Here is an 18,956-nt window from a genome sequence, read left to right on the forward strand (position 1 = left end):
CCCCCCCCCCACACACACACACACACACGAGAGAGAGAGAGAGAGAGAGAGAGAGAGAGAGAGAGAGAGTTATGATATGTCTTTGAAGTGAGCCGATACCCAGCGGGCCTGACGGCCGTGTCGCATCAGCACCAACGCGGGCTGGCATGTGTCTAAACCCATGGTGATTCCACCCTGAGAGGAGAAAAGACCACTTAATGCTGCTTAGTGCGCGCGCAAACGTACGCACGCGCAGACACATAAACGTACACAAACGTCGTGGACATCCCGGGTATTTGGGAAAGCTGCCCTGTGGACGCGCTCAAAACACAGTGAGTGAGAAAGAGTCGTTGGCGAGGATCAGAGACCCCGGCTTCATCCATCCGTCACCGGCTGAGCAGGAGCGCGGAGGCCCGCTGACAGGCGACCAGAGCCGGTGCAGCAGAGCGGAGGAAAGGAAGAGGGTGGCCTCTCTCAGCCAGCCACTCTCTCTCTCTCTCTCTCTCTCTCTCTCTCTCTCTCTCTCTCTCTCCCTCTCTCTCACGCACACACACAAAGAATCTGGAAGTCTGGACCCTGATGCAGGAGATAAGAGCAGCTTTCTGCGTCCACAAGGCTCTGCGTGATCGGACAAACCAGAGCAGAGCGGCGCTCCTGAAAAACACCGAAGTGCAATTATGGAACGATTCATAAAAGTTACACGACTGAAATTGTGTAAAAAGTTTCCGACTTTACCCTTGAAAATATAAGTAGGTAATAATAATAATAATAATAATAATAATAATAATAATAATAATAATAATAATAGTTCCAGCACGAATATAGCGCCAACTTTGCTTTTATATTATGAGTTTTTCCTCTTTATTTATTTTTTTTATTTAAAAAATCATTTATTGTATTTATTTTTTCTTTCTTAATTTCCATTAAATTTTTTAATATTTAATTGTTCAATATTTAATTATCTAACATTTTTCTATTATAGTTTAAGCGGCTATAAATATTTCGACATTGTTATTAAATCGTTCAGCTCTTTTGCTGCTCTTTCGCTAATTAGAGACTTTGGTCACATTTAATAACCCGCAATCGAACATTATTATTTTACAAACACGGACATTGTGACCTGAGAAAAATAAAACTTTGCTAGACTTCTGACCGTTTTATAAATAATTCATAAATCTCTTTTTTTCTTATAGGACATAAAAGCTGTTGTTAGAGAATGATGGCAGCGGCAGTCACTGGCACGGATTTGGGACAGAACTTTTTATTAAACATTATGAAAACAAGATTCTCAACAACGTTCCACTTTGTATGGTTTTCACTTGTTGACAGTCAGGACACGTTCATTGAATAAATATAGAAATCATATGTACAGATATAAATTTACAGCACTGTGCAGAAGTTGTTTTGCATTTATTCCCCGCGTTCTTTAACTTCACATTTTTTGAAGCTCTTGTTGCTTTCGGTAAATATGAGAAAAATTGAGATTTACACAAAAGACAAAAAAAATCTAATTAAAATAAGAAAGATAGGTGGATAGAATCTGATGTTTGTCTACATACTGGAAATGCTTAATTTGTTAATAATTCGCAAGAATCGACTTGTATTGTATATCTCCCCTTTTTTGGTTCCCATAAAAAGATACAAAATTGGAAGAATCACATTTTTCTCAGTTTTCTCTTCAGCTTGTTGTTGTTTTGCCCTGACATCCTGATCAAACACTTCCAGTCTCTCTCCCTGCACGGTTCGCCCTCCAACAGGTAGTCTGTGCATCGGGCACTTCTGCACAATATTGCACATATATCTATGTAGCAGGAACCAGGGGTTTCTTGTTGACAGAATAATGCATGGAGTTACTCCAAGAACAGGAAGCTCTACCATCAGACTTTTCTATTAGCGCTCATTAAGACTGCAGTTTAAACCCACAGCCCCTGCAAGACGTTTGATTACAATATTAAACGTAAAAAAGGAAAGAAAAGAAACATAAAAGAAACCCTAAGTCTTTTTTAATCGTCGGGTTGGTGCATAGAATTTTAGCAGCGAATGCAGTCCATGTAATAACCGAGGGTTTCCCTCTCACAGAATTTACATCCAGGGTTGTTTTTTTTTAAACAGATCAAAAGGTCCTATGAGTAGAAAACAAAATGTCCAGTTTGATCTCTTCTTAGTGCAGTTTAACATTACACATGTTCAGTAGAAGGAGGACGAGGATATCATAGACGATTTGCATGCTGTTACATACAAACATTTGTATTTAAGACATTTCGAAGAATCCAAGCAACAAAAAGCAAGTTGTTGTTTTAAAAAGAGAGAAAGAGGGAGAGGGTAAAATAACACAGGTTACTGCTTTTCTCTACACAGTATGTACAGGTGGAAATAAATACAGTCTAAAATCTGGCTCAGTTAATCTCTTTTTGTCATGTTTTTTTTTCTTTTTCTTTTTTAAAACAATAGAAAAATTGATTGAAAATAGCAGTTAAAGACGCATCCAGTTTTTACGCACTACAGCAGATTGTTCTCCATTTTTTTCTCTCCTTGTACCTCTCGGGGTGTAGGATGGAAGAGGGGGTCATTGGCTTTTTATTTTTCCGCATACCCAGGCCTTACTGATGGCAGAGAAAGAGGAGGAAGAGGAGATGCGAACCGTGGGCCATGCTTTCCATACACGTGGAAGATTCGGGGAGAGGTTACCATACATGTCCTGCATGCAGGGTTGCAAATGGGGATGGGGGGAGTTGGGATGGGGGGATTATTAGACTTGCATTATTGAAAAGTCTCTGCATTACAGGCTTATAAACAGTCTTTCTTCGCCGGTGGTGTATTGCTTCTTCTTTTCAGTTCATTCAGACTTTTCCCCCTTTAAACAGAACACATTTGCCTCGTTTTTAAGACCAACCCCGCTGCTCTCTCTGAGTTAAGACAGTCACGTGTCATATTAGTTCAGTAAGACTCGTGATTAGCTTCTGCTGCACCGGAGGATACACAAATAAAAGTCTACAGGCTAACAGTGATCCCAAGTGCCCACCTGACAGGCTGCGGCATTCTTACAGAAGTTTCGCCTAAACATGTTTAAGACTGAAAATCGCGTCCGTGCACGGCTACTGCTTAAGTCTTGTGAGTGGAGGAAAAAAGTGTAAACAAAATACAAACGAAGAACAAACGTGAATGAATGTCTGCGTGAGGCGCTACAGGTCAGCAGCCCCTCTCACATGAAGAACTCGGCGTTAGCTTGTTTCCCGGACGGATCTCTCGTGTTCGCGGGTCCGCCGGCATTGTAGGTCCGGCTGGCCAGCTTCTCGTACTTCTCCTTGTATAGATCCCTCTCCTTGACCAGGCGCGCCACGTCCTGCTTCAGCTGTTCCACCTGGTTCTGCAGGGTGCACTTTTCGGTCTCCAGCATGTGCCTCTGCTGCACGCGCTTGAAGCGGCAGGACTGCGCGTAGCCGCGGTTCTTGAGCGTGCGCCTCTTCTGCTTCAGGCGGATCACCTCCTCTTTGCTGAAGCCTCGGAGCTGCCGGTTCAGCTCCCGCACTGTCATGCTGACCAACTGCTCGTCCGAGAAGCGATCTTCGAGGCGGGCGTGGTGACCGTGGTGGTGGTGGTGGTGGTGGTGATGCGCTTGGTGATGGTGGGCCGCCGAGGCCGCGGAGAGGTCCTCGCCAACGTACTGCTGCCCGCGGAAACCCTCGTAGGTCTGGTGGTGGTGGTGGTGGTGCGCGTTGCCGATGAGGGCCTCCACCGCGTCCTCCGGCGTCAGGTTGAGCGCCTCCGGATTGATGTGGTGCTGGTAGCTGGGGATCCAGTACAGGTCCTCCAGCTGGGGCTTCCCCCCGGTGCTGTGATTGTTGTTGCCGCCGCTGTTGTTGCTGCTGCCGTTGCTGCTGACGCCGCTGGCGAGGCCCTGGTTCGGCTGCGCGCCCGGGCTCGGGGCGCAGAAGCTGGGCGAAGAAGGCACGGAGGAACAAGGGGTGCTAATCGGGGTGGAGGAGAGGGAGCCCGACGGGAGGCGGTGGCAGTAGCGGTCGGCCTCCGGCGGCTCCTTCTTGACCTCGAACTTCATCAGGTCAAAGTCGTTGACATACTCGATGGCCAGAGGGCTGTTGGGCAGCTCTGCGCTCATGGCGAGGTCGGTGGCCATGTCAGTCCATGCGACGACTCCTGCCCTCACAGCCAAACCGACGGCGGGCAGTCCTCTCGGATACAGATTGTGGAGAGGGATAAAAGGTTGTATGGTGTATAAATAGACACACGCACACGCCCGGTGCGTGGGGCTACTGCAGGGCCAGCAAGCGGGTAGAAAACTTATTAAGGTTGTTTGTCCCTAAGTAACTTCTATTTATAGTGGCGTGAATATACCTCTGCATGTAAATGAACTTGTACACCTGCCAGTTCGCCTCCGCTCCCTGCTCTTGTTGACAACTTATCCCAGGTCAAATGCACGCTTTAATACCAGGAGCCCCCCCGGGGTGCTTGAAACTCGAGCCCAGTGAATTTGGAACCACCAACCTGTCCTGTCCTCGCTTCACCTCTGCAGCCCACTTGCCTCCCTGTGATTTACAGTCCTCGGTTCTGCTCGATCGAGTGACAGGAACAGATCTCTTCTCCTCCGCTCTCCGGCCGTATTAGAAATATTTTCCAAGCATCCCTCCTCCGCTGTTTACAAGTTGATCGCGAGCTCCTGTAGGCTGCTGGCTCGAGTCACTGCAGCATGGCCCGGACTTAAAGTTTTTTCTCATACAGTCACATCTACCAGTGTGGCGCTGGGAGCTGCTCGGGGTTGCGAGTAAAAATAAAAAAATAAAAAATAAAGATTTACCAAAAAGTCCCAGGAATCCACAAGCCGGTATGGCACGCGTGCGGATGGTTACAGAGCCCGTGGGATTCAGATGAAGTTGCAAACAGTTCTCTTACTTGCAGGGACAGGAGGAGGCTTGTCCCTGGTTCTTGTGGTCAGTCCATTTATGAATTTAAACAGCCTACTTACAGGCTCGGTCCCCTCGGTGCTGCCCCCCCTCCTCTCTCTCTCTCGCTGGGTCGCACTTTTGACCTTTCGTGTGGAATTTTATACAAGAGGTGATAAATTCCAGCTGTTTTGTGTCTGACGGCCCTCACAGAGCTCCTCACAGCAACAACGCAGTGTAACTGAGTCGCTGGAAGGCACTCTGCACTTATAAAGACAGCGTGGCCCCCACGACCCTCCCACACGGAGGTGCGACGGGCCAATGAGGAGGAGCTGGCAGCCGCGCATTTGCATTCTCCTATAAGGGAAGAGCCTCCCAATTGTCTAGCAGCGGCCGGCCGAGGATAGCCGAATGCAGCCGAAGGGCGGTGGGTGGGGTGGGGGGGGACACGAAGGGGAGAACAGGTGCAGCAGATCCCCCCCTCTAGTGACCGAGCAAACGCTACTGCACGGAAGACCGCACGGAGTAAGAGGAGAACTACCGGAGTTTCTCGGAGGGAAACATGTTTACTCAGAAAGGAGAAAGACTTGTGAGCGAAGCGGTCTGTGATGTAAAGAGGCTGCTGAGAGTCCCAGCAAGGAGAACGACCTCCACCTCTTTCATTTCTGATATCTACATCCTGCAAACATGCAGCAACTGTATGGAGGTCTGTTTCACCCCCTTATAGGCGGGGAGCTCCTGTAATGATACCCGTTTTACACTTTTTACATTTGAGCTTCATGAATGTAAGAAGGTGTGTGTGTTACTGTTTCCCCGGGATCACTATATAATCATTTATAGAATTTGACAGCCAGTACTTTTACGGAGTTCATAAATCCAGTACGAATCGATTACAATTCGTGACTATTTCACGAACTGCCTTAAGACCGGGAATATACCCGGTAAAAAAAAAAAAAATATATATATATATATATATATATATATATATATATATATATATATATATATATATATATATATATAGGCCACGTGGAACAACATAGTTCTTAAAAAAGGTAGTAAAAGAAAGGACAAGCGGAGAAATCCAGCTAAACTACGGATTAAGTAGTAGTACAAGTAATAAAAGAAATTAAAAAAAAAATAAAGCAAAGAGAGAATTTCAAACTGCTACTGGAATAATAATAATAATTTAAGAAAAAAAGTCCAGGTTTAAGTGTGGGAGCGCACATCAAACGCATAAAACAATGAGAAGAATGTATTAGACCCACTTTCCATTTCCAGATCCCGGACACACCACACACATCCAAATCTATCAATCACCGATCGATTTAAGGCCGCGCGCCCCTTTGCCAAAAAGGAAAATCAATCCGCGTTTCCGCAGGTCCACGAGGAGGCCGCGGAGTATCTGCGCGCGGGGTTAAGTAAGATTGGACAGGCTCTATTTTCATTCGCAATTAAGCACAAATTGCATCATCTCAGCTCATCTCCGCAGATCCACGCATAATTAAACCCTGCGCGCGTCTCCATCTGGGACGCATAAGTCTTTTTTTGTATTATTAATTCGGCGGGGGTATAACAGCAAGGCTGAGCAGGATGAGATGTCGATAAGCATCATGGGAATAGGACTTAAACGGAGCATCGCTGCACCTGACCCGCTTAGCCTCCTCAGCAGTGGCCGCATCCCAGAGGACCATCTCACTGACACTTGAGTGATACATGTGCGGGAGAAAGTGCCGATCTGCGGGAAAAACAGGTGGCAGTAAGTTTAACTTGGTCAGATGTGAAAAGCAAAACCTTGCACAGCTGCTGAGCTTAACTTCCAGTCCGAAGCGGCCATGAAATACGCGCCCCCTCTGCCTCAAATCTGCTGGCAACGATGAAAAGAAGAGTGTGAGATGAAGGGACGGAAATCATATCAAGGTATTTCAAGTTTAGGTGTGCTAAGTCATTATTAGAGGGTTTAAAAAAAATCTAATAAGCAGGAGCTGGCCCTCAAACGCCAAGCTAAGCAGTCTGCATAGAAATAGCGCATTTAAGAAGATCTGCTGTGTCCATTCATTGTCAGGGGAAGGGGAGTGTCTGCGGCCGAGGGCTTGAGACATAAATTTTTGAAGTCAGGGTTTTCATTGTGTCTTTGCATACTGGGACTTCGCTGCAAGTGCAGTTCTACCGATTTAAGCAAAATGGACATCAGCAAGGTGGTGGATCTATGAGGATCACTTTGAGCCAAGGTAGCCAGCATCCAGACCAGCTCCGGGAGGTGGCTGAGGGTTATCTGAGGCCTTTGGGGGTTTTGTCACTAATGCCGCTGCAGAGGAATCAGATTTAATTGTGCAAGGAAAGGATATGACACACACGCACACATGCATGAGCATTAAGAGTGAAGTTGATAGGGGGCTTACTTTAGACAGCAAGTTTTGCCACATTTCCAAGGCCTGGCATGTATAGAAATCATGTTTGTTCTCCACGGCGATGAAAAGGACTCAAAGAAGCAGAACAGCAATTCAAACAACACACACATCTGTTTTGCTCTGAATTTCAGCTCAGTGCGAGACTTGACACCGTGCCATCACTGAGTCCACAGACACTCGTAGAAAGACCAAATCACACAACACAACTGTTCCCACCAGCATGCACATTCTTATGGCTGCTGTCCGAACAAGCGAGTGAACTCAGCACACTAAGAAATCCATTAGCGATGATCACAGAAACTTTGGGAAAAGAGAAACTCTAGTTTTCCTGTGGAAGAAATTCAGAAACATTCAGTTTGCTAAATGCATTGTGTGAAAAATGGAAAGACACCAAGGAAAGGAAAGCTAAATTAGGATGAGGTGCTGGATGGAGAGATGAAGGTGACAGAGTGTCAACTTCAGAGGGAGTTCAGTACCAGCAAACTGCATTTATTTAAGTAATTTGTTTTTATCAGTTTTGGCTTTTTGTTGTTAAAGTTTAATTATTATACCTAAGAAAATGTAAAATTAATTGAGAGTTAAAGGGGTAAAAGATGTTGAAATTTACTTTATATATTTATACTTTATATAGTTTTCTTATATTGAGTTATGTTTACTTTTGTCTAAACACAGTAAAATTCTGCTCTTGCTTCATTTATAATTTCTACTTTAATATTTAAAGTAAAAAAAACAAAAACAAACATTTCTCTTGTGGCAAATCCAAACACTCATTAGAGTTGTGTGGCAGAGAACAAGCATACCATATCTTGTCTGGTTTTCTTTTGTTTTGGTGAGTCGACTTCTTAAATTCTATAGTGACATTTTTTGGGTGGCGGAGACAGGTGACTGTGAAAACCGTCAGCAACAATAACTTGAAGTAATTTTTTTCTGTTTGACTTTATGAGTCTCTCACATCATTGTGTCAAACAGAATGGCAGTGCAGGAATTTTGGCCCAATCTTCGTTATAACATTGCTTCAGTTCATTGCGGTTTGTGGGCATTCATTTATGAATGCCCACAAACTAAGCTTTGGCTGCTGAACAGATGTCCTCACAATTGACTCTAGAGTATTTTGGTATGCAGAAGCGTTCATAGTCGATTAAATCACTGTAAGTTGCCCAAATACGGTGGCTGCAAAACAAGCCTAAATCATCAAGCCTCCTCCACCGTGTTTGCTGTATGATACGGTGCTGGTATGAAGTGTTTTTGCGGATGAGCTGTGCTATGGTTTGATTTTTGCATTTTGTTCAGGTGCAACTTTGCAATGTAAAGCTGTGCTGCCATGACCTTTTTATCCTGGCAGCTTTTCCAAACAAGAGCTCCTAGGAAGAATGGACATCCCAGCATCCCAGCAAATGATTGTAGCAAGATGTTGTCTGCATGCAATTCAATTAAGTTATCTTTATATAGCCCCAAATCACAACAACAGTTGCCTGAATGTGCTTTATTGTAAGGTAAAAACCCTACAATAATACAGAGAAAATCCCAACATTCAGATGATGCCCTATGAGCAAGTGCTTGGCAACAGTAGGAAGGAAAAACTGCCTTTTAACAGGAAGAAACCTCTAGCAGAACCATGTTAATGGCTGTGCCATGTTCATGCATGCTCAATAATCCAGGTAAAGAAATCCCAGAAAGTTGATTCTGTTCATCTGGATGCAGAATTTTGAGTGGAATGAATGTTCATCACTCTTCCAAATGATGTCTTCAGTCTAATCTGACTGCAGGTTTCCCCAAAAGAATAAGCAGTACAGATGGATGAGGATAAATGACAGTGATAAATCTCACTAACTTTGATGTAAGGAAATGGAAGCTTTGTTACAAAAGATACAAAAACATTTTTGGACTCTATACATAGCTACTCCCTTCATAAAAAATGTACAATAGTTGATTTTGGATTTGCAATAAAAAGCGAAGCTACTTTAATTTACAGGCGTGCCAGTTGCTCTCTGCTAGTCACTCCATCTGCCAGTTTGAGGTTGAAGTTTGCTACCATTAGCTAGTAATTAGAGCTCCACCCTCTTATCTAAATATGCTTAATTCTGTCTCCAAGAAAACAACCACAGGAGAGGCCAAAAAATTGTGTGATGTCACAATGATTACATGATTCCATCTTTTATACAGTTTATGGCGTTGAAACAAGCAACATCTCTGCTCATCCCACCAGAGCTAACACCAATCTAATTCATGTTATGGATATAGTAAATGGACTGATTCTTATATAGCACTTGTTTAAACCCAACAAATGACAAACAAGTACAATTACTTTTGCTTACCACTCAGTTGTCATATCAGTGTGTATGTGACATTTCACTTTTAATGGCCAGTTTGACTGGATTAGGCACACCTTTAGCGTACTGTTAGCGTACTGTTCAGGCTGCAGTGCATGTGTTACTGTAGCTCAGGATTCCATGTCTGTCTAAACACATGTATACAATTGCAATATATTTTAATATTTTGTGTATTCATATATCTGTCCATGTCTCATGATCTATCTGGCTTGTTCCTGTAATCGTACAAGAACAGCCACGCAGCTTTCCTTTTTGACAGCTCAACCTGTCGGTCCATCCAGTGATGATGTTGTTATAGTAACAGGGCATAGAAACTTAAACTAAACAGCAAAACCCCAGAAGAAAAATAAATAGGATTTTTAGAACCCTTGAGCACTTTCTCACAAGCCAGTTCTGTCAAATCTCCAACACACACTCTCACACAAACACACACCCGATGAAGGATCACAGTTGACCTTTCTTTTTGTCTCTTCGAGTCTCCATGGACAGATGATTTCTCTCCCTGTCTTCTCTCCATCTCGTGCGCTTTTACTAAAAATTGAAATATTGATCTTAATTAGAGTTTGCCGAGCTCAGCAGCTCATGTTGAGGGTTTTAGACAAGAAGCAGCAGACATCTGTCTAAGGCACTTACATCTTCAGCGTAAGAGAGCAGCGTGGGTGAGGAGGGGGGAGGAAGGGGAGGGAGGGAGGGGATGTGTGGTGAGAAGAGAAGAGTGATGGCTCCCTCTCTTCTGCTTTTTCTGAGAAACATGTTAAGCTCTCCATCTCCGCTCGCTGCTGTCAATACCACTGAGAGAGAAGTCAAGTGAAAAGTGACATGCACACACACAACTCAAATACCTATCCTAGCAAAATGTATTCATCACAGTCTGACTGGCAGTTTTGTGGCAATCTGTACATGAGCAAAAGTTTTTAACTTGGTCACATTCATCATCTGAAGGATCTCAACCCCAAGTACGTCCTTGATGAAACAAACAGTATCCTAAAGAAAGCAGTTCTCTTGTCTATTTGAATAGAAATACTTTTAACTGGGCTCAACATTCACTCTCAGTATCCATTAGTGCTGTAAATTTGAAAGTGAGGACCTTTCCAGAGTAGTAAACAACAGACTCACGTTATCGTGTGGATCAGAATAAGTGGTTCTTAAACTGATGGGCTTAGAGACACTGCAGGTGAGGTAAGTTGGATGGCAAGTAGCAAAATGCACAAAATGAAAACAACTGGAATAAAAATGTTGTATTTTAAAATTTACAGTTTCACTACCGACCACTTCAGGCTGGCATGGACACTTTGATTGATAGATGTACTGCATTAGGCCTCACCTCTGCTAATTTGAATAACTGAATTAGACCTCTCTGCTTGCAGCTTTTAATGCATTTATTGGTCCGTTGCTTGGCAAAAGTTAGCCGTTATTTCTGTTTGTGCGATACCCTCGTATAATGGATACTGCTTGGTAGCTTAAGAATGCCATCTGCACTGTAATCTGGACACAACCTTGTTAAAGTGAATTGTTAAATGTTGTCATTTTTATGCTTATTGTTTCAAACTGTGTGATCAAAGACATTCCTTTGTCTCTGACCACCTCTCCAGCCACTCTGGTGCTGGGGGAGGTTTTTATTGTAAGCACATGCTATCTGAAAGATCTGTTTCTTGTGTTGTAAGCTTCCTGCTTTTATGATCCTTTTGGTGAGCAGAACCTGATGGTCCAATTTTATTATGAAGAATTATTTGGAGGAATAAAAAACAAACAAGCAAACAACCCCCCAAACAAAAATAAAGAAATAAATCAAGAAAACCAAACTAGACCTGTTGGCTACTGCCATAGAGATTGAAAATGTGACGTCATTCAGGGGTAAAACCGCAAAGGATTCTGGGAACTCGTGGCAAGAGGTACTAGCGCACGCAGGCTTTCAATTGAAATCAGTCACACAGCGATAAAAAGAAACACAAAAAAATTGCAAGAAGCTGTTGTATTATTAACTGCAATAGCCGGTCTCATGACAGCCACGGGAAGCCGACGGGTAAAGAGATCGGTTGTTATCGGATTACGTCATTGAAGAGAAATTGTTCGAGCCATGTTTCCGAAGTAACAAAGAGGCGACGGATGGCCTGGATTGCAGCCATTCAAAGACCAAATATAACGTCCCAGAACACTCCAGCTCACAGGTTAGTCTGCTCCAAGCATTTACACAAAGGTCAGTCTGCTGTAGTAGTTAATACGTCATTTTTCATAACATAATTAGTGATATAGGTTACAAGCAAGTCTGGCGCTGAACAGAAATTGTTGCGCTATGCTCCTTTATTTATTGTGCATAAATAGTGAATTGTCCTGACACAATATTGCGTTTCGCTTCTGTTATTATGGTACATTGACAAAAACATATACTTTTATTCACAGGGTAAAAGAGTTGTTTTGTATCACTAATTGTCCAGTGCGATTACAGCATACAATATTATTGTCACTGCTACATTTCTGTAACGCGTACCAGAAATTATTTCCACTACTAATTAATTACCGTTGAGCTCAAAGGTCCTATTAATAAACGGTTAACGAATGTGTATTTATGAAGATGATTTGTGAGACTGGTAAACTTACCTTTGTTCGTACAATGGTCTTTCGTTCTACACGGTGCATTTCAAGGTCCTGTACCCATCCGTCGGTAAACTGTACCTGGGCTTGTTGCAGTGACCTGAAGTTACTAAACTTCATGAGTGTGTGCACTCACTCCAAGAACCGTATAATTATAAATGAGCGTGGTGAAGTTGTGCAGCACGCTAATGTCTTTTGTCCACTCTGTGTGCTCGTAAGGGTCTGACCCTTTCACTCCTTTGATTTTTTTCCTCGTGAAAGTCACGTGGTCTGTCAATCTCTATTGGTGGGAAGAGGATTTTAGCACTGTCTACTTTCTATAGTTGGTTATGCAGCATGAAGTACGAAGAGAGAATGTATACAGTGTATAGTGAACACCAAATTACACCTTGACTGGGTAAAATAGCATTGACTTAATACTGTTGTGTAATCATTAAAAAAATCATTAAAAAAACATTGTTACAGTTTTTTTTTTTAACCTATTTTTTGTACAATTACAAATGGTTATTGTAAAGTACTGACATTATTTAATCTAAGTGATGGGTACGAAGCAAAACTAGCTTTGATACACAGAGTTTTCCAATACCTTGTTCTGCCAAACACATCTCACAATATCAGATTTTTAATACAAATGTCAGGGTTCCTGGGTCGGTGACCCAGTGTTTTTAGTTTTGTCACATTTAGGTTATGTTGCCACATCAATGTTCTCACTTCCTGCTTTTCCTGTGTCAGCTCGTCTCTTGTGTTATTAGCCAGATTATGTTCAGCTGTGTACTCACCGGTCTCTCATTATCATCCTCATCAGTCTGTGTATTTAAGTCCTCTTTTTCCACTCGTTCACTGTAGTGTCATTGATGTTAATGTCGTCTCTCCGTATGTATATTCAGTTAGTCAGCCAGCCATTCATCCAGTCTTTCAGCCAGCCAGCCAGCCAGCCAGTCAGTCCTTCGTTCCTGGCCTGTTCATCCACGATTCATAATAAACCATCTTCAGTTCTTCACTATCCACCAGTCCTGCATTTGGGTCACTTCCTCGCCTCCACACACGACACTCCTGACAACAAGAGTTACTGAGTGATTCTTTTATTTTTTATTTTTATAAAAGATATAGATCTCAAAGTCTATAGAAAATGTGAAATAATGGTATCAATAAAAAGTTGTTGTTTTTTTTACTAGTATGAACAACTGTCAACAATATGTGCTGTACTTAAATTGCACATAAAAATGATGACAGTACAGCAGAGCACCAACTGTAGAGCCATCTGTGAGTCAAGGTGGAGGGAGGAGCTTGACTCAAGCAGCAACCTGGCTGCATCCCTGTGAGTGACTTAGTTTGTTGTGGGAAGTTAGACAAGTTGCCACAGCAACAGAAACATACGGTGAGGCTATAGGAAAGTAGTGACTGAAAGAGATCCAAGCTAAACTGGAAGGTGTCCATAACCCTAACTACACATACGCATAGTTTTAATGAATTATTCATTTAGTTTCAGTATATTGTCACACCCTATTATACAATATAGCCTACTAATTTCCAAAGTTGTTGTCACATCACAAAATACACAACTCCAGCTCTCCACTGAAAAACTCAGAAATGAGCCACACTGTCACACTTAATAATGGATTGCATTTATATAGCGCTTTTCAAGACCCTCAAAGCACTTTACAATTCCACTATTCATTCATTCACTCTCACACACTGGTGGAGGCAAGCTACAGTTGTAGCCACAGCTGCCCTGGGGCAGACTGACAGAAGCGAGGCTGCCATATCGTTCCATCGACCCCTCTGGCCAACACCAGTAGGCGAAGTGTCTTGCCCAAGGACACAATGACCGAGACTCGAACCGGAAACCTTCCGATTACAAGATGAACTGCCAACTCTTGAGCCACGATCGCCCCCAACCACTTAGGTGACATGCTCCCTTGCTGCCATCAACACAGCCAGAGGGGCTTAATCCGTTATTTAGTTTCTCAAATTAGCAAAGCAGTGTAAACATAGACGTGCGTCATCAAGTCCAGTGACATTCTGTCATGCAGATACTCTCCCAGGATAGATATTCAGTTAGAGGCTTGTTTCATAATAAACTCCATTGTGTTGATCATAACCGGGGAGAGCAGTGAGTACCTGCGCATAAACACTTGTTAAAAGGAAAAGCTGACTTTCAGAGGAGCTGCTGTTGAGAATAAAAAAGTTAAAAGTAACACAGTTATAATAGGATCATGTGAAAAGACACCTAGCTGTGTTTTGCCAAACACATCTCACAATATCAATATCTGATCTGAAAAAGAAGAAGTGCTCAGACATACAATAAAACACTCTTCAATGCCTCTATGTGATTCTTTTCATGTGCTGGATGGAGGCTGTTAGGGCACAAGACATGTATAAATATGTGATTGTATAGTCACGATCTAGCTGTGTATCAAAGTTGTATTAAGTGTCAAACTACTTTTTTGTTGCCATCACAACTGCAAGGTTAAATAGCACGTTTATGTTGTAAAACGCACACACACAATTTTTGGTCCCCATGAAGATGTTAATACCCGTCCACACACACACACACACACACACACACACACACACACACACACACACACACAGTCAACCAGAGTGTAACAGTATGGTAGGCAGTAAAGCAAAAGTCAGCAACTCACAATATGCTTTTTTAAATATGAGATATTTCTGCATTTTGTGTTAGAGAATTTGAACTGGCTCAAGAGGTACATGGTCTTTTTTTGATTCAATTACAGTAAGACTTTAAATTAGATTGTCAGAATTATAATACTGTTGGCTCAAGAATGACATGCTTTCACATTTAGAGTCGTGGTAAGAAGTTTACGCACATTTATGATGGGCATGAATGTCATGGTAATTTGGGGCTTATAATGATTCCCTTGAACCTTTTCCATGGCCGAATGAGCTTCAATGACCTTAAAAACAAGTATTAGGTGCACAAGTTTCAACTTTTATTTTAAAAGGCTTCAAAATATACAGTGGGGCAAAAAAGTATTTAGTCAGCCACCGATTGTGCAAGTTCCCCCACCTAAAATGATGACAGAGGTCAGTAATTTGCACCAGAGGTACACTTCAACTGTGAGAGACAGAATGTGAAAAAAAAATCCATGAATCCACATGGTAGGATTTGTAAAGAATTTATTCGTAAATTAGGGTGGAAAATAAGTATTTGGTCAATAACAAAAATACAACTCAATACTTTGTAACATAACCTTTGTTGGCAATAACAGAGGTCAAACGTTTACTATAGGTCTTTACCAGGTTTGCACACACAGTAGCTGGTATTTTGGCCCATTCCTCCATGCAGATCTTCTCGAGAGCAGTGATGTTTTGGGGCTGTTGCCGAGCAACACGGACTTTCAACTCCCGCCACAGATTTTCTATGGGGTTGAGGTCTGGAGACTGGCTAGGCCACTCCAGGACTTTCAAATGCTTCTTACGGAGCCACTCCTTTGTTGCCCGGGCGGTGGGGGACAGAAAAGCTTCTTACAGAAGACATTACAGGTCTGTGAGAGCCAGAGATTTTCCTTGTTTGAGGTGACCAAATACTTATTTTCCACCCTAATTTACGAATAAATTCTTTACAAATCCTACCATGTGGATTCATGGATATTTTTTTTTTCACATTCTGTCTCTCACAGTTGAAGTGTACCTCTGGTGCAAATTACTGACCTCTGTCATCATTTTAAGTGGGGGAACTTGCACAATCGGTGGCTGACTAAATACTTTTTTGCCCCACTGTATGAAGTAGTACAGCGGTCCCCAACCTGTTTTGCGCCACAGACCGGTTTATGTCCAACAATATTTTCACAGACCTTTAAGGTGTCACGGATAAATACAACAAAATAAAACCAATACTGGTACCAAAAAAAAGAAGATTTATTCATACACACGGGAAAAGACCCAGGGAAATCAAGTTAGTGATAAACATTTTAGTGTTAAACAAATAACACTAAAAACCGATAAAAACCCAGAAAACCATAAATTTCACACCCGAGCCTCAACTCTCATGGCCCGGTATCAAACAACTCACGGATCGGTACCGGTCCGTGGCCCGGGGGTTGGGGACCGCTGAAGTAGTACATGTGTCACACTGACTGTTGCCATCACAATGCTTTGGTTAAATTGCAGGTTTGCCTCATAAACCACAGGATAAGGTGCCACACTTGTCACACTCACACACAAAAAAATGTGTGTATTATAGATTCAATGCAACTGAGTGTTATTACAAAAATGGAGACGGCTGGAAGGTAAGTGCTGAAGGTTGTTTCAATGTCAGAGGGAACTATTAACACTTAAACATGAAAACACACGTGGACCTCGAGTTAATAATTTTTTGCCATATTTAGTAAACCTGACTAAATAGGTTTAGTCAGGTTTAATATAATTATTATACTTATATAATTATACTTTAGAGTGTGCCTAACTGTGTGTTAGGGGGCATCCTATACTACATTAGAGTAGTGCTTGTGTTACACAATGTCAGTGTTGAGGCTTCGGACTGTAGGTGGGGTGATTTCAACATTACAGGAATATTCTGAGTATGGTCAACATGGAGATTAACTGTGTTACCTTTTTAAAGTAACTGAGATGATGGTGTACCTTTAAAAACCAAATAAATACATACATAAAATAAAAATGGCAAGAGGAACATATGTGTAACAAAACAGAGGTGCAAGATAAGATACTGGACAAGTGTAATATCTTAGCTCTATACAGTGTGTGAGAGATTGTGTGTTGTACGGAGGGTGAACTAGAAGTTTGGGCCATATTGACATGATAGCATTACACAGTTCCTGCAGATTTGTTGGCTGCACATCTACGATGCTGACATAGTCCTGAGTCTTTCATCCAGTGTTTTAACATTTGTATCCTATTCATTTATTTATTTTTAATCTTTAGTTCTGGTTCCATTTGTATTCTGGCTGCTGTTTAAATTTTAAGTATTCATTTGTATTTACTTCTTTGAGTTTAATCCATCTTCTCTACTGTTCCATTGTATTTTCTTTTATGCATCTTTGCGTTTCCTTTTTAGTTGCTTACTGTTTTATTTTGAAAGGCATGCATCTTTGGTGCTTTGTAATTAGTTTTACTTCTTGTGTATATATTGTCCAAGTCTGCCCCTGTCCTTCTTTGCGTTGTCCACATTGCTGTGTGTCTCCCTTGCTCTGCTTTCCCTGAGTTTCCAATGCATTTTCTGGATGTTTGGACTCCTTGATGTGGTGCCCGGTTATCATCTGGATTTTGGACTTTGGGATGTTCTGGAGCAAGAAGCATTAAAGCTTGTTTGAAGTGTATTCCTGTCTCAAGAGTCCTGCATTAGGGTCCATAAAGCTTTTCCTCCACACAGTGTTTCATGACAGATGTGAAGCAGTAATACTGCAACAAGATGTTCTACTTTCTTCCCCTTTCTGATGCTTCATTTGAACTTAAACAGGTCCATTCCTACAAGCCTAAATGCACTGAGTCACAGCCATGTGATTGGCTGATTAGAGATGAGGTAGAATAGGTTTATCTAACAAAGTAGTCTATAAGAGTGTGCATGTATACTTCAGTCAAGACCACTGTAGTCAAAAGATCATTTGAAATGGAAACATTATATATTTGGCAGCTCAGCGCATACATTGAATTTAAATGTAGGAAAAGGAGCAGCGTGATCCCAGCACAGAACAGAGGAGCTGTCAGTGACATCAGATATGACATCTCTGTGGAGAGCATCCTCACACAGAACATGACATCGTGGTTTGGGAACAGCTGTGTTAAGGACCAAACAGCTCTCCAGAGAGTGATCCGTACAGCAGAACGCTGCTGCAGGATTGCTCTCCCCCTGCTTCAGGACACCTACACCAGGAGATGCCGGACTAGAGCAGCGCAGATACTGAAGGACCCGTCCCATCCTGGCACAAACTGTTCCAACTTCTGCAATCCGGTAGAAGGTCCCGCATCATGGAGCTCCCCCCCCCATTACACACACACACACACGCCCTCTCACATCATCCATAACTGACTGAGATAGGACCCTCTTCTAGACACTAAACCCACTGGCACAATGTACATTTCAAATTCCTTTCATTTTAAATATGTTTATATTGTCTATTCTGTAAAATAGATTGTGAAATGTACAGAATTCACCTGCTTGCTGCATACATGCTACTACTGCACGTTTACCTAATGTATATATTATATATAATCCCCCCCTCTGCTTTTGCACAAGTCGAGGAGCGTGTCAGGTTACATTTCACTGTGTGTTTTACTTGTATAACTATGCATGGGACGAATAAAGAACCTTGAACCTTGATAAGTCAGGCACTACATGAAAGGAGGAGCTGGGGTGGAGATGAGCTGCAAAGTGTCTTGCGGATGTGCAGCCACTGTAGGAGCTGAGCATGACTTTATTTACTGTGTATGGATGCTCAGCCTCTTTGAGAAAGTGTCTTTTCTGCTTTATGTGTTAAAGCTGTAGTGGCTAGGAGCCAAACACAGGCGCACACAATGTGGCGAAGGTGTGCTTATGTTTCTCATCTCCAGAATTTAAACCGTTTTTGTTGCCACCACCTGCCAAGCTCCCACAAACCCTCTAGGGTCATTTCACAACACCACAACTCCAAATCAATTCAGTTTTATTTCTGTCTTGTCAATTCACAACAACAGTCATCCCAAAGTGCTTTAGATTGTAAGATAAAGATCCGGATTCAGATTAAAAAAATAACCAAAAAAAAAACAACTGACAACACACA

The 18,956-nt window shown here is 42.4% G+C and overlaps 1 protein-coding gene across 1 annotated transcript; it reads right to left on the reverse strand.

Annotated features, from left to right (window-relative positions):
• Window positions 1-1,967: 1,967 nt before the first annotated feature.
• Window positions 1,968-5,155, reverse strand: mafaa (MAF bZIP transcription factor Aa). The gene has a single exon (XM_082511137.1). The coding sequence runs from the start codon at window positions 4,112-4,114 to the stop codon at window positions 3,182-3,184; it is 933 nt and encodes a 310-aa protein (XP_082367263.1). The 5' UTR covers window positions 4,115-5,155; the 3' UTR covers window positions 1,968-3,181.
• Window positions 5,156-18,956: the final 13,801 nt, after the last annotated feature.

This window comes from Aulonocara stuartgranti (genome assembly GCF_965226115.1).
Source record: "Aulonocara stuartgranti genome assembly, chromosome: 17".
In the NCBI taxonomy this organism is placed as follows: domain Eukaryota; kingdom Metazoa; phylum Chordata; class Actinopteri; order Cichliformes; family Cichlidae; genus Aulonocara; species Aulonocara stuartgranti.